A 13,648-nucleotide genomic window follows, 5' to 3' on the forward strand; every position below is an offset into this window, starting at 1 on the left:
GAGGGTTAGGGTTAGGGGTTGGGGTTAGGGGTTGGGGTTGGGGTTGGGGTTGGGGTTGGGGTTGGGGTTAGGGGTTGGGGTTGGGGTTGGGCTTTGCTCAAAGAGGTAATCTTATTTCCCATAAAAGGATCCACTCAGGAGAGAAACCGTATAAATGCATGGAGTGTGGAAAGACCTTTGCTCAAAGAAATACTCTTATTTCTCATAAGAGGATTCACACAGGGGAGAAGCCGTATAAATGCATGGAATGTGGAAAGACCTTTGCTCAAAGTGGTCATCTTATTTGCCATAAGATGATCCACAGAGAGGAGAAGCCATATAAATGCATGGAATGTGGAAAGACCTTTGCTCAAAGAAGTCATCTTATTCGCCATATGAGGATCCACACAGGGGAGAAGCCGTATAAATGCATGGAGTGTGGAAAAACGTTTTCGACTAGCAGTGGACTCAATTACCACAATAAGCTCCACACAAGAGAAAAGTCCTATAAATGCATGGAGTGTGGAAAGACCTTTGCTTGTAGAAGTCATCTTACTCGCCATAAGATGGTCCACACAGGGGAGAAGCCATATAGATGCATGGAGTGTGGAAAGACCTTTGCTCAAAGAGGTCATCTTACTTCCCATAAGAGGATCCACACAGGGGAGAAGCCGTATAAATGCATGGAGTGTGGGAAAACGTTTTCGCGTAGCAGCGGACTCAATAAGCACAATAAGCTCCACACAAGAGAAAAGTCCTATAAATGCATGAAGTGCGGAAAGACCTTTGCTGATAGTAATGTACTTACTATCCACAAGACGATCCACGCAGGGGAAAAGCCATTTAAATGCATGGAGTGCGGAAAGACCTTTGCTTATAGTAATGTACTTACTATCCACAAAAGGATCCACACAGGGGAAAAGCCATTTAAATGCATGGAGTGTGGAAAGACCTTTGCTCAAAGAGGTCATCTTATTCGCCATAAGGTGATCCACACAGGGGAAAAGCCATTTAAATGCATGGAATGTGGAAAGACCTTTGCTGAAAGATGTAATCTTACTTCCCATAAGAGGATCCACACAGGGGAGAAGCCATATAAATGCATGGAGTGTGGGAAAACCTTTTCGCATGGCAGTGGACTCCATAAGCACAATAAGCTCCACACGAGAAAAATCCTATAAATGCATGGAGTGTGTAAAGACCTTTGCTCAAAGAGGTCATTTTATTCGCCATAAGAGGATCCACACAGGGGAGAAGCCGTATAAATGCATGGAGTGTGGGAAAATGTTTTCGCATAAGTGGACTCAATAAGCACAATAAGCTCCACACAAGAGAAAAGTCCTATAAAAAATAGAGTGTGGAAAGACCTTTGCTCAAAGAGGTCATCTTACTCGCCATAAGATGATCCACACAGGGGAGAAGCCATAGATAGAATAGAATAGAATAGAATAGAATAGAATAGAATAGAATAGAATAGAATAGAATAGAATAGAATAGAATAGAATTTATTGGCCAAGTGTGACTGGACACACAAGGAATTTGTCTTGGTGCATATGCTCTCAGTGTACATAAAAGAAAAAATACGTTCATTAAGGTACAACATTTACAACACAAATGATAGTCATAGGGTACAATTTAACCCTTAATGATAGCAACAAAAAGTTATAGTCATACAGTCATAAGTGGAAAGAGATTGGTGATGTAAACGATGAGAAGATAGTAGTGTAGATTTAGTAAATAGTTTGACAATGTTGAGGGAATTATTTAGCAGAGTGATGGTCTTCGGGGAAAAACTGTTCTTGTGTCTAGTTGTTCTGGTGTGCAGTGCTCTGTAGTGTCGTTTTGAGGGTAGGAGTTGAATCAGTTTATGTCCAGGATGTGAGGAATCTGTAAATATTTTCACGGCCCTCTTCTTGATTCGTGCAGTATACAGGTCCTCAATGGAAGGCAGGTTGGTAGCAATTATTTTTTCTGCAGTTCTAAAGATCTTCTGAAGTCTGTGTCTTTCTTGTTGGGTTGCAGAACCAAACCAGACAGTTATAGAGGTGCAAATGACAGACTCAATAATTCCTCTGTAGAACTGGATCAGTAGCTCCTTGGGCAGTTTGAGCTTTCTGATTTTGCACAGAGAGAACAGTCTTTGTTGTCCTTTTTTGATGATGTTTTTGATGTTAACTGTCCATTTTAGATCTTGCGATATGATTGAACCTAGAAATTTGAAGGTTTCTACTGTTGAAACTGTGTTATCAAGTATTGTGAGAGGTGGAAGTATTGAAGGGTTTCTTCTAAAGTCTACCACCATTTCTACAGTTTTGAGTGTGTTCAGTTCCAGATTGTTACGGTCGCACCACAAGGCTAGTCATTTGACCTCACGTCTATATACGGATTCGTCATTGCCTCACCTGAGACCAATCACTGTTGTGTCATCTTCAAACTTCAGTAGTTTAACAGATGGATCGCTGGAGATGCAGTCATTGGTATACAGAGAGAAGAGAAGTGGGGAGAGCACACAGCCTTGGGGGGCCCCTGTGCTAATTGTACAGGTATCTGATGTGATCTTGTTTAGCTTCACCTGCTGCTTCCTGTTTGTTAGGAAGCCTGTGATCCACTTACAAGTCTGTTCAGGTACCTGTAGCTGGTTTAGCTTAGTTAGAAGAGTGTCTGGAATGATGGTATTGAATGCTGAACTAAAGTCTACAAAGAGGACCCTTACATAGGTCTTTGGAGATTCAAGATGTTGTAAGATGTAGTGCAGAGCCATATTAACAGCATCATCTGTTGATCTATTTGCTCGGTATGCAAATTGCAAGGGGTCTAACAGCGGATCTGTGATGGTTTTCAAGTAGGAAAGCACTAGCCTTTCAAAGGCTTTCATGACTACAGATGTTAAAGCAACTGGTCTGTAGTCATTCAGTTCCTTGATAGTGGGCTTCTTTGGCACTGGGATGATGGTAGAGCATTTGAAGCAAGAAGGAACATAGCACATCTCTAGTGATTTATTGAAGATATGGGTAAGCAAGAAGGAGTTATCCCTGGAGCGATCACTAGAGGTTGTGAACCCAATGGGCTTCAGCCTTGATATACATGTTTGTGTTAGTACATTTCTGGCCTGATTGTACAGCATTTTATCACCTTGTTTAGGTGTGAACCAAGATTTGTTGTTACTGTATATTAAGTTCTTTGTCGGGACATACAATGTTACAGTATCTGTGAGTTCATCCAGGTCTGCAGAGGTATCTTAAAAAATGTTCCAATCAGTGCAGTCTTAGCAGGCCTGCAGCTTTAATTTTTTTTTATTGGAAAAGTTTTACAAAAAGAAATTTCTCCCCTCTCCCTCCCCTCTCCCCCCCAGACTTCCCGGAGCAAACACAAGGTATAGTTCAAAAAACTAACATTCATACATTAAATTTTTAAAGTCTAACACAATTATAATCCTTCTCTTTCGCATATCCTGACTTCCTCCTTTAAAATCAAAAATTACGTCCTTCATTCAAAGGCAGTCTGATATCTCTTAGTCTGATATCTATTTTGAATATAGTCAATCCATTTCTTCCATTCGTTTAAATATTTTTCTTGAGTATTGTCTTTCAAAAAGGCTGAGATTTTGGCCATCTCCGCCAAATTAGAAACTTTCAATATCCATTCTTCTATTGTGGGTAGTTCTTTTTTCTTCTAGTACTGTCCAATCAGTAATCTTGCTGCTGTTATCAATATCAATTTAGTATCAGTTACTGTATAGAATAGAATAGAATAGAATAGAATTTTATTGGCCAAGTGTGATTGGACACACAAGGAATTTGTCTTGGTGCATATGCTCTCAGTGTACATAAAAGAAAAGATACGTTCATCAAGGTACAACATTTACAACACAATTGATGATCAATATATCAATATAAATCATAAGGATTGCCAGCAACATGTTATAGTCATACAGTCATAAGTGGAAGGAGATTGGTGATGGGAGCTATGAAACGATTAATAGTAGTGCAGATTCAGTAAATAGTCTGACAGTGTTGAGGGAATTATTTGTTTAGCAGAGTGATGGCCTTGCGTTTGTGTGTTTGTGTCTAGTTGTTCTGGTGTGCAGTGCTCTATAGCGCTTTTGAGGGTAGGAGTTGAAACAGTTTATGTCCAGGATGCGAGGGATCTGCAAATATTTTCATGACCCTCTTCTTGATTCGTGCAGTATACAGGTCCTCAATGGAAGGCAAGTTGGTAGCAATTATTTTCTGCAGTTCTAATTATCCTCTGAAGTCTGTGTTTTCTTGTTGGGTTGCAGAACCAAACCAGACAGTTATAGAGGTGCAAATGACAGACTCAATAATTCCTCTGTAGAATTGGATCAGCAGCTCCTTGGGCAATTTGAGCTTACTGAGTTGGCGCAGAAAGAACATTCTTTGTTGTCCTTTTTTAATGATGTTTTTGATGTTAGCTGTCCATTTGAGATCTTGCGATATGATAGAACCCAGAAATTTGAAGGTTTCTACTGTTGATACTGTGTTGTCAAGTATTGTGAGAGGTGGAAGTATGGAAGGGTTTTTCCTAAAGTCTACCACCATTTCTACGGTTTTGAGTGTGTTCAGTTCCAGATTGTTTTGGTTGCACCACAAGGCTAGTCGTTCGACCTCTCGTCTAATAATCCATTGTAATCCCTAAAAGGAAAAATTGTGGTTGAAACTTAATCTTCTTCTTCAAAATATTCTGCATAATCCACCAAATTTTTATCCAGAAAGACTTAAACAAGTCCACTATGCATGAAAATATGTAGCATCATCACAATTGCATCTCCAACATTTCGCTTGCATATCTGGATACATACATGATAGTTTCTTAGGATCTAAATGCCATCTATAAAACATCTTATAAAAGTTTTCCCTTAAATTCTGCGCTTGTGTAAATTTAACATTTCTAAATTCTCTCCCAAGTTTCCAACGTTATTGGTTCCTGAATATTCTGCGCCCACTTTATCATACAATCCTTTATCAAGTCCCTTTCAGAATCTATTTCTACCAATACATTATACAATCTCTTTATATGCCCCTAGGTTTGTTTTACCAAATTTTGTTTTTACCAAATTTTGTTCATTTTGAATAATACCAATTTTCTGATCTTCTTTCCATCTAGCCTTTAACTGCCCATATTGAAACCACGTGTAATTCCTCCCTTCTTCTTTTAATGTATGCAAAGATTTTAATTGTAAATTTCCTTTCTCATTATATAAAAGTTCTTTGTAAGTAATCATTTCTTGTTCCTGTTCTATACTAATATTCTCTACTGCGTGCCAGGGACTCGCCCATATAGGAATTTTATAATTTAACTTATAATAATACTTATTCCAAACACGCAAAAGAGCAATTCTCAACACATGATTTTTTGTGTTTCTTTTTTTTTTTTTTTTTTTTATTATTATTTTTTTTGCAACAAACAAACAAAAAGAAAATACATTATTACACCCTTGTGCTATACATAAAAGGAAGATTTGGGTCTTCGGATATATCCTCATGATTGCCAAAATCCACGTTCTCGAGGTACAGGTACTGAAGCGTCCAATGTTCCAAGCGCAAAGTCCACAAATGGTTTCCAAGTCTTCCAGAAAATATCTTCTTTATACACACCACTTCTAATTTTAATATCACATGTCATTTTATCATTTAAAGCTAATTTCCACATTTCAGAATTCCACTCTTCTATTCTAAAAATCACATCTAGTTTCCAATATCTAGCTATTATAATTCTACCTATTATAATCATAATTCTAATCAATTCTTTTCATATTTTGTTAATTCTATTTCCTTAATTACCAACAATAATATAGTTTCCACTCTCAATGTTATTACTTTCCCATCATTTCAAATATCATTTTCTCAATTGTTGCCAAAACTTTTAACCTTATCACAATTATACCACATATGTTCATAAGTCCCCAATTCCATCTCACATCTCCAACATTTTTACTAGTTTTTTATCCATTTGTGACAATCTTACTGGAGTCAAATACCATTTCCAAACAACTTTATAATTGTGCTCTTTAATCCTTATAGATAAAGTTCTCATAATTCTACTCTTCCAATTCACATTCCAATCTGATTCTGATATTTCAATATTAAGATCTTTTCCCAATTTGTCCTCATCACTCTTTGTAATTTTTCATCAGAATTTATAATCTTATAAACCCTACTAACGAGTCCCTTTAGCCCAATTTCATCTTTCATAATCCGAGATACTAAATATTCAAATTCAGTTTCACATCTATTTATCGAATAATTTTCCTTTAGTTTTTGTCCATTTTCTATCTGTATTTTTCAAACCAACTTAACCCTAATTTTTCAATAATTTCTTTATTCCTCCTTTCATTTCCCATAACTTTTATCCAATCTTTAATAATTTCTATATTTTCCTCTTTAATCACTTCATTACGTTTATATTATTTTTAATCGGCCAAATTCCAGTTGTCTCCCCAAAAGATTATATCCGAATTAAAATTTTAACAAATTTGTTCCACATTTTACTTAATCCTTTAACCAATAACTTCTACTTACACATTTTAAATTTGCTTTATCTAAAAACCACCTTGATCCAAATTTCTCTATATCCCTTAACTCTAAATCTCTCCAATAATTATCTTCACCTTTAAGTATTTTTACCACTATCCGGATACCATACGCACAGTAATAATTAAATAATTTGGGGATTCCTAATCCGCCTTTTGATTTTGATACCCCATTTTCTTCACTAATCTGGGTCTTTTGCCACCATTGCAAAATTTATCCAGTTTTTTCTGATATCCTTCAATATCTTTCTCTGTCAGATTTAGTGGTAGCATCTCGAATAAAAAGTTGAACTTGGGCAGCAACATCATCTTACACATTGCAATTCTACCAAACCAAGACAACTTTAAAATTTTATATTTATCTATCTTCTTCTCAATTTCGTTAATCACCACATCATAATTAAGTTTTTTCAATTCTTTAACCTTAAGTGAAAGCACTATACCCAAATATTTTAATGTGTTTTAATCCTTATCCCAAATTGCTCTTGCATATTCTCAGACTCATTACCATTACTATCCATCAATAATTCTGACTTTGACCAATTTACTTTCAATCCTGTCATTTCTTCAAATTCTATCAAATGCTTATATATCTTTTCAAATCTTTCTCTACATTTTCAAAATAATTAAAGTATCATCCATACAAATTTATCTTATACCCTTATATCCTTCTAATTCTTCATCTTTTCTATCATTTTGTCAATATTTCCATAGCCAATAAAAATAATGTTGGGGACAGGGACATCCTTGTCTCATCAGCTTCTAATTTTATCTCTTCAGTTAATATTCCATTCACCTTCACTCTTGCACTGCTCTTTTGGTACAATTTTGAAATAACATGTATAAACTTATTACCAAAGCCTAAAGCCTCCACAATTACTTTAATTGTTTCCCATTGTACAGAATCAAAAGCTTTAAAATATCCAATGATACTATACCAATTTTATCACCATTATATTCAGCTACATCTATAATATTTAATACTCTTCTAACAATATCACTCATGTATCTACCCTTCACAAAGCCTACTTGATTATAACTTATATATCTATCTATAAATCTATTTAATCTATTACTTATAATAGCAGTAAATATCTTTGCATCCTGATTAATTATAGAAATGGGCGATAGGACTCAATCCTTTCTAAATCTTTATCTGGTTTAGGAATTAGGGATATCACCGTTCTATTCCATGACGAAGGTACTTCCCACCATGTAATATTCCATTGAATAATTTTTGCAGTCTTGGTATTATTAATTCTTTAAATTCTTTATAAAACTCAACAGGTAATCCATCCTCACCTGGAGCTTTCCCTAATTTTAATTTTTGTATTATTCCATTAATCTCATCTTGTGTTATATCTTCTTCCATCAATTCCTTATATGTTTGATCAATTTTCACCACATACTTTTCTAAATAGCTTTGCAATTTTCCCCGATTAATTGGTTTCTTTGAATATAGATTCTGAAAAAAGTTTCTAACCACTTCACATTTCTCTAATTTTTTATAACATCTTATACCTCTATCATCTATCAAAACTCCAATTTCTCTCTTCTCTCTTTTATCTTTCGCCATCTTTGCCAATAATTTAGAATTTCTATTACTAAATTCAAAAAAATTCCTATTTAAAAATCTCAAATTTCTTTTTACTAACTCTGTATCTTCTTCTATCATTTTATTTCTTAACATATTAAGCTCCTGAAGAATTTTTTTCTTTAGTAAGCAAAATTGATTTTCCAATTCTTTAATCTTATTTTATCTCTTTCCATTTTAATTTTTATAATTTTTATATTTCCTACTTGATAATTATACTCTCCCCTCTAAACACCGCTTTCATCGCATCCCAAACAATTTCAAATTTAACCTCCCCGTTATCATTTAATCTCCAACTTTCCTCCAATTTTTTAAGTATCCATTTTTTATCCTTTTCATTTTTATACAATTTCTCGTCATATCTCCAATAGCTTCTTTTTCTCAAAATTAAAATCTAAGTCCACCATAACTTCTGCATGATCAGAATCTTTAAATTCCACATCTACCTTATCCACATTATTCAACAAATCTTTAGAAAGAAAAATATAATCAATTCTAGAATATGTATTATATATCTTAGAAAAAAGTGTATACTCTCTCAATTCCTTTAACCTCTCTCACACATCAACCACGCCGTTTGAAGCATCCACATATTTAAAATCCCCATTTTATTTGCTCCTCCACAGCGGTGGGATTAGTACTGTCTATTTTATCTCTGATTAATTAAAATCCCCAGCCACAATTACTTTCCTACACTTTCATTCTCCAAAATTTTGTTATTTTTCAAGAAATTCTCTTTGTTTTCATTCGGTAAATATAAATTAACAAGTGTCACTTTTTCCTCATTAAGATTTCCAACAATTATTACATATCTTCCATCTTCATCCAAAATTACCTTATGTTTTCAAAGTACACCCTATCTGATATCAGTGTTGCAACTCCTCTAGCTTTTGAAGTTCCAAAATTTTTCATATATTTGCATACCTTTTATATACATTCTATTTGAATCTTCAGATTTCTGATGGGTTTCTTGTAAAAATAAAATGTCTGGTAAATCCTTTTAATCTTAAGCTCCAATCTTCTTCTTTTAATCTGATTCCTGTACCTTCACATTCCATGACATTATTTTTATAACTCCCATTTAAAATATAAATTTTTAATCCTATCCCGCATCTTCCTTTCTGTGCCCCCACCACCCAACATTAAACTACCATATAAACAACAATAAGAAAACAGAAAACAAAACAAAACAAACAATAAAATACAAACAATCTTCTTCCCCACATCCTCATCGGTTTAGCCTCTATAAAGAGAATGGGGAGAGGACGTGCCAATGCCGGGCACTTCTTCGGGCTGTCTATTTAAATTCATCACTCAAAAAAAGATAGCGATGACCCGCATTCAGCTTCATATTTTCCAAGACTCTTATCTGCTTCTTCTCCTACTGTATCCTCACGACTCTTCTTCTGTTCAACCAACACAGGTGATATTTCTTTCCTCTTTAACCCTTTAGAGTCTTGCCTCCAATAGCCCCTTTTTTCTTCTGAGATTGATGTTTCCACGTATGTTCCACCCATCTGAAGCATTTGATCTTTTATCTCCATTAAATCCTCCATCTCAATCAGTCCAAGCTCCGTAAATATAATAATGCATCTATATCTGGGGTGATTGTACGATCCTTCCTTTATAAAAATTTCAATTGTTGTGGTGGCCTCCAATTGTATTTAATTCCATTATCTCTCAAAACTTTTGTAATTGGTTTTAAAAAATCTCCATGCCCTTTCTTCTCTTGATATATCCGGGAAGACTTGAATAGTCTTCCTTCAAACTTCAAAGCATCTCCCAACTCTCTTAACTTGGCCATAACTTCCAACTTATCACCAAGATTTGCGAACCTGACAAGCACATTCCTGTTAGAACCATTTTGCCTTCTATATCCAATTCTAAAACGCTTGCCAGGTCTGCTATTGTGAACGAAGTTGCGTATCCAAATCATTAATCCATTTCAAAACCCGCTGTTTCAATTTATCTTCCTTTCTTCCGAGATTCCTCTAATAACAAAATTATATTTCCTCATCTCTTCTTCCAAAGACAAATTCTCTTATCTTGCTGCTCATTTTATAAAATATTTTGCCAATTTGCCGATCTACTTTTGCCTCATGCACATGCAGCTGCTCCATTTCATCTTTAATCATTGTCATTTCCTCTTTTGTTTAGCAAAGTTATCATTCATATCTTGCTTTAAATTTTGCACCGGATGTCAGTTTAAATGTCAAATTATCTATACGCTCTGATAGTGCTATTTTTCCCCAATTTTATTTACTGAAGTTGTTGAGTCATTTTGAAAAAAAAACCAAAAATTTCTCAAACTGGGATTCCAATTTTCAAAGAGTCTTAGTGAAGATCAAGGACAGCAGTCAAACCAATTTTACAGAGGGTCTTGATGAAGATCAAGGACGACAATCTTCGGCTTATTTGCACTCGTTAGTAGCTTATCAGTAACTTATGAGTCATATTCACTCCACAAAGAAACACAATTACCTCACAGCTTAATCAGCGCCATTTTTCTCCACGTCGGCAGAGAAAAAAAAACAAACCAGCTTGAACTTCAAAACAATTTTGTTTTCTGTAATATAAACAAGCTATTAATTTCCTCTCAAAAGAAAAATAATTAAAAAAAAAATTATCCACCTAATAAAAGCTTCTTCAGCCAGTCAGCCAGTCAGTCCAGCACAAAAGATCGATCTCTTCAATTAAAATTCTTCTCATTAGCAAATTCAGTCTTTGATATTCCTTAGCCTCAGCATTTAACACAGAACACGATAATTATAATAAGGAAAGCAAAAGACAGCAGTTTATTCCAAACTCATTGTATCTGCCAGTTCGGTCATCCCACGCAGTAAAAACTCCTTAATTCAAGCAGTTTCAGATGGCGTGGCCATGACCGTGGTGGGGTAAGGACCTTTCCTTCACTTCACAGGGCTTAATAATGAAGATTTATGAGGATTAATGCTGTTTGGAATGCACCGTTATGGATGAAAGTTAATAGATCATGAAGTGGAAGTGTTAATAGCCCAGCAGACTGAATTTAAAACCAACACATGATTTTTAAAAGCTTTGTCTACCTTCTTATCGTATAATAAATATGCATGCCAACCATATAATAAATCATAACCTTCTATATTCAAAATCCTTTCCTCCGTTAAGTTAAACCAATCACTTATTACAGAAAGAACAACTGCTTCATAATACAATTTTAAGTTAGGCATTTTTAATCCTCCTCTTTCCCGTGTATCTTGCAACCTACAGCTTTAATTTTGACTCCTCCATCCAGATCTTCCCTGATTTAATTGTTGGTTTTGTGGTTTTAAGACTTTGCCTGTAAGCAGGTACAAAGTGAATCAAACCACTCCAAACTTGATTGCAGAAAATATGACTTCAGCAACAGAGTGGTCAATGCCTGGAATGCACTACCTGACTCTGTAGTTTTTTCCCCAAGCCTACAAAAGTTTAAACTGTCTATTGTTGACCTCACCCCATTCCTAAGAGATCTGTAAGGGGCGTGCATAAGCGCACCCACGTGCCTACCATCCCTGTCCTAATATTCCTTTTTTTTTTACTTACTCTTTTCATGTATCCAAATTATGTTTGTACTTTTACCTGTTATCTTATATATGATTGACAAATAAAAAAATAAAATAAAATTTTTAAAAAAGTATGTAGAGGGATCGGATCTTCTTTTTCTGATGGTGATACCTCCCAAAATGTTGTCTGCCTTCACAGCTGTCTGGCCACACTTTTTACTTTTTTGAGTTATCACTTTTTCAGTGTAACTTTTTTCATATATTTGTGTTAAAAAAGTGCTGCTTGAACTCATGTATTAAAACACAGAATAGCATTGTGGAAATACATAACATAACAACAGAGTTGGAAGGGATCTTGGAGGCCTTCTAGTCCAACCCCCTGCCCAGGCAGGAAACCCTACACCATCTCAGTCAGATGGTTATCCAACATTTTCTTAAAAATTTCCAGTGTTGGAGCATTCACAACTTCTGAAGGCAAGTTGTTCCACTGATTAATTGTTCTAACTGTCAGGAAATTTCTCCTTAGTTCTAAGTTGCTTCTTTCTTTGATCTTTCTTTGACCCATTGCTTCTTGTTCTACCCTCAGGTGCTTTGGAGAACAGCCCGACTCCCTCTTCTTTGTGGCAGCCCCTGAGATATTGGAACACAGCTATCATGTCTCCCCTAGTCCTTCTTTTTATTAAACTAGACATACCCAGTTCCTGCAACCGTTCTTCATATGTTTTAGCCTCCAGTCCCCTAATCATCTTTGTTGCTCTTCTCTGCACTCTTTCTAGAGTCTCAACATCTTTTTTACATTGTGGCGACCAAAACTGGATGCAATATTCCAAGTGTGGCCTTACCAAGGCATTATAAAGTGGTATTAACACTTCACGTGATCTTGATTCTATCCCTCTGTTTATGCAGCCCAGAACTGTGTTGGCTTTTTTAGCAGCTGCTGCACACTGCTGGCTCATATCTAAATGGTTATCCACTAGGACTCCAAGATCCCTCTCACAGGTACTACTATTGAGCAAGGTACCACATATATGGTACTGGTGCATTTTGGTTTTTTTGGGCTAAATGTAGAACCTTACTTTTTTCACTGTTGAATTTCATTTTGTTAGATAGTGCCCAATGTTCAAGTCTGTCAAGATCTTTCTGTAACTCACTTCCGGTTTGGCTCTGCTTCGTGCAGAAAGCAGCTATGATTTAGCTGCTGACTCCCTAGTCTGTAAAAGCTGTTAGGACATCGTAAATCAGTCCAACAGCTTGTATTCTTTCCTCCGGGCGAAGGAGGAAAGCTGAGCAATTAGATTTGAGGTTGAGATGCCCTTATCTGGTGGGAAGTTCTCCTTCTATAATCTGATAAACTCCGGGCTAGGAGAAGCACTTGCCTTCATGGCAAACAAACGAAGCATCCAACCGCCATGACAAGAATTGATTTAATGACGGATTTAAACGTGGACAGAGCAAAAACTGGAGTTCTAACATCTGCTTGTAAGAAGATTGTGAAACCCTGAGGATTTATTGGCTGCGAAGATAGGAGAGAAGAAAGCAAATGGCGGTTTTGTGGAATGTGTGCTCTGAAAACGAAAGTAGAAATGCTTACTAACAGCTAGTGTTGAAGTAGAAGAAAGAAGATACATAGAAACATACTGACTAAACGGAAGATATGAGAATTTTATGATTTATATTTTTTCTCTTTTTGGGCTTGACTTGTTATATATATTTTAAATGGCTTTTAAGCAAATAGTGCCAAAAGTGTGTTGAAAAAGAAGATATATAGGAAGATACTGACTAACTGGAAGAAATGAGAATCTTATGATTTATATTTTTTCATCTTCCTTGGGATTATAGACTTAAAAGATAGGGTTTTTTTGAAATTTTCTTTTAAAATTTTTTCTTCTTTCTCTTTTTTGGTTTATTATTAAGCTATCCTTTTTTTTTTTTAAATGGCCTTTAAGCAAATAGTGCCAAAAGTTATTAAAAACTTTGAAATTTCAGCTGAAATTTCTTCAG

At 35.4% G+C, this 13,648-nt stretch overlaps 1 protein-coding gene across 3 annotated transcripts in view; it reads left to right on the forward strand.

Annotated features, from left to right (window-relative positions):
• The window catches only part of LOC131192751 (zinc finger protein 493-like), a 213,528-nt gene that overhangs the window by 180,725 nt on the left and 19,155 nt on the right, over positions 1–13,648 (forward strand). For 2 of the 3 annotated variants that reach the window (XM_058172239.1, XM_058172240.1), the window contains exon 3: positions 106–2,349. In XM_058172239.1, the coding sequence (XP_058028222.1) occupies positions 106–1,160 (1,055 nt within the window). In that variant the 3' untranslated portion in view covers positions 1,161–2,349. Of the gene's footprint in view, positions 1–105; positions 2,350–13,648 lie in introns of those variants that run through there. The other variant, XM_058172241.1, reaches the window with a different exon arrangement.

The sequence above is a fragment of the Ahaetulla prasina genome, chromosome 2 (genome assembly GCF_028640845.1).
Source record: "Ahaetulla prasina isolate Xishuangbanna chromosome 2, ASM2864084v1, whole genome shotgun sequence".
NCBI classification, from domain to species: domain Eukaryota; kingdom Metazoa; phylum Chordata; class Lepidosauria; order Squamata; family Colubridae; genus Ahaetulla; species Ahaetulla prasina.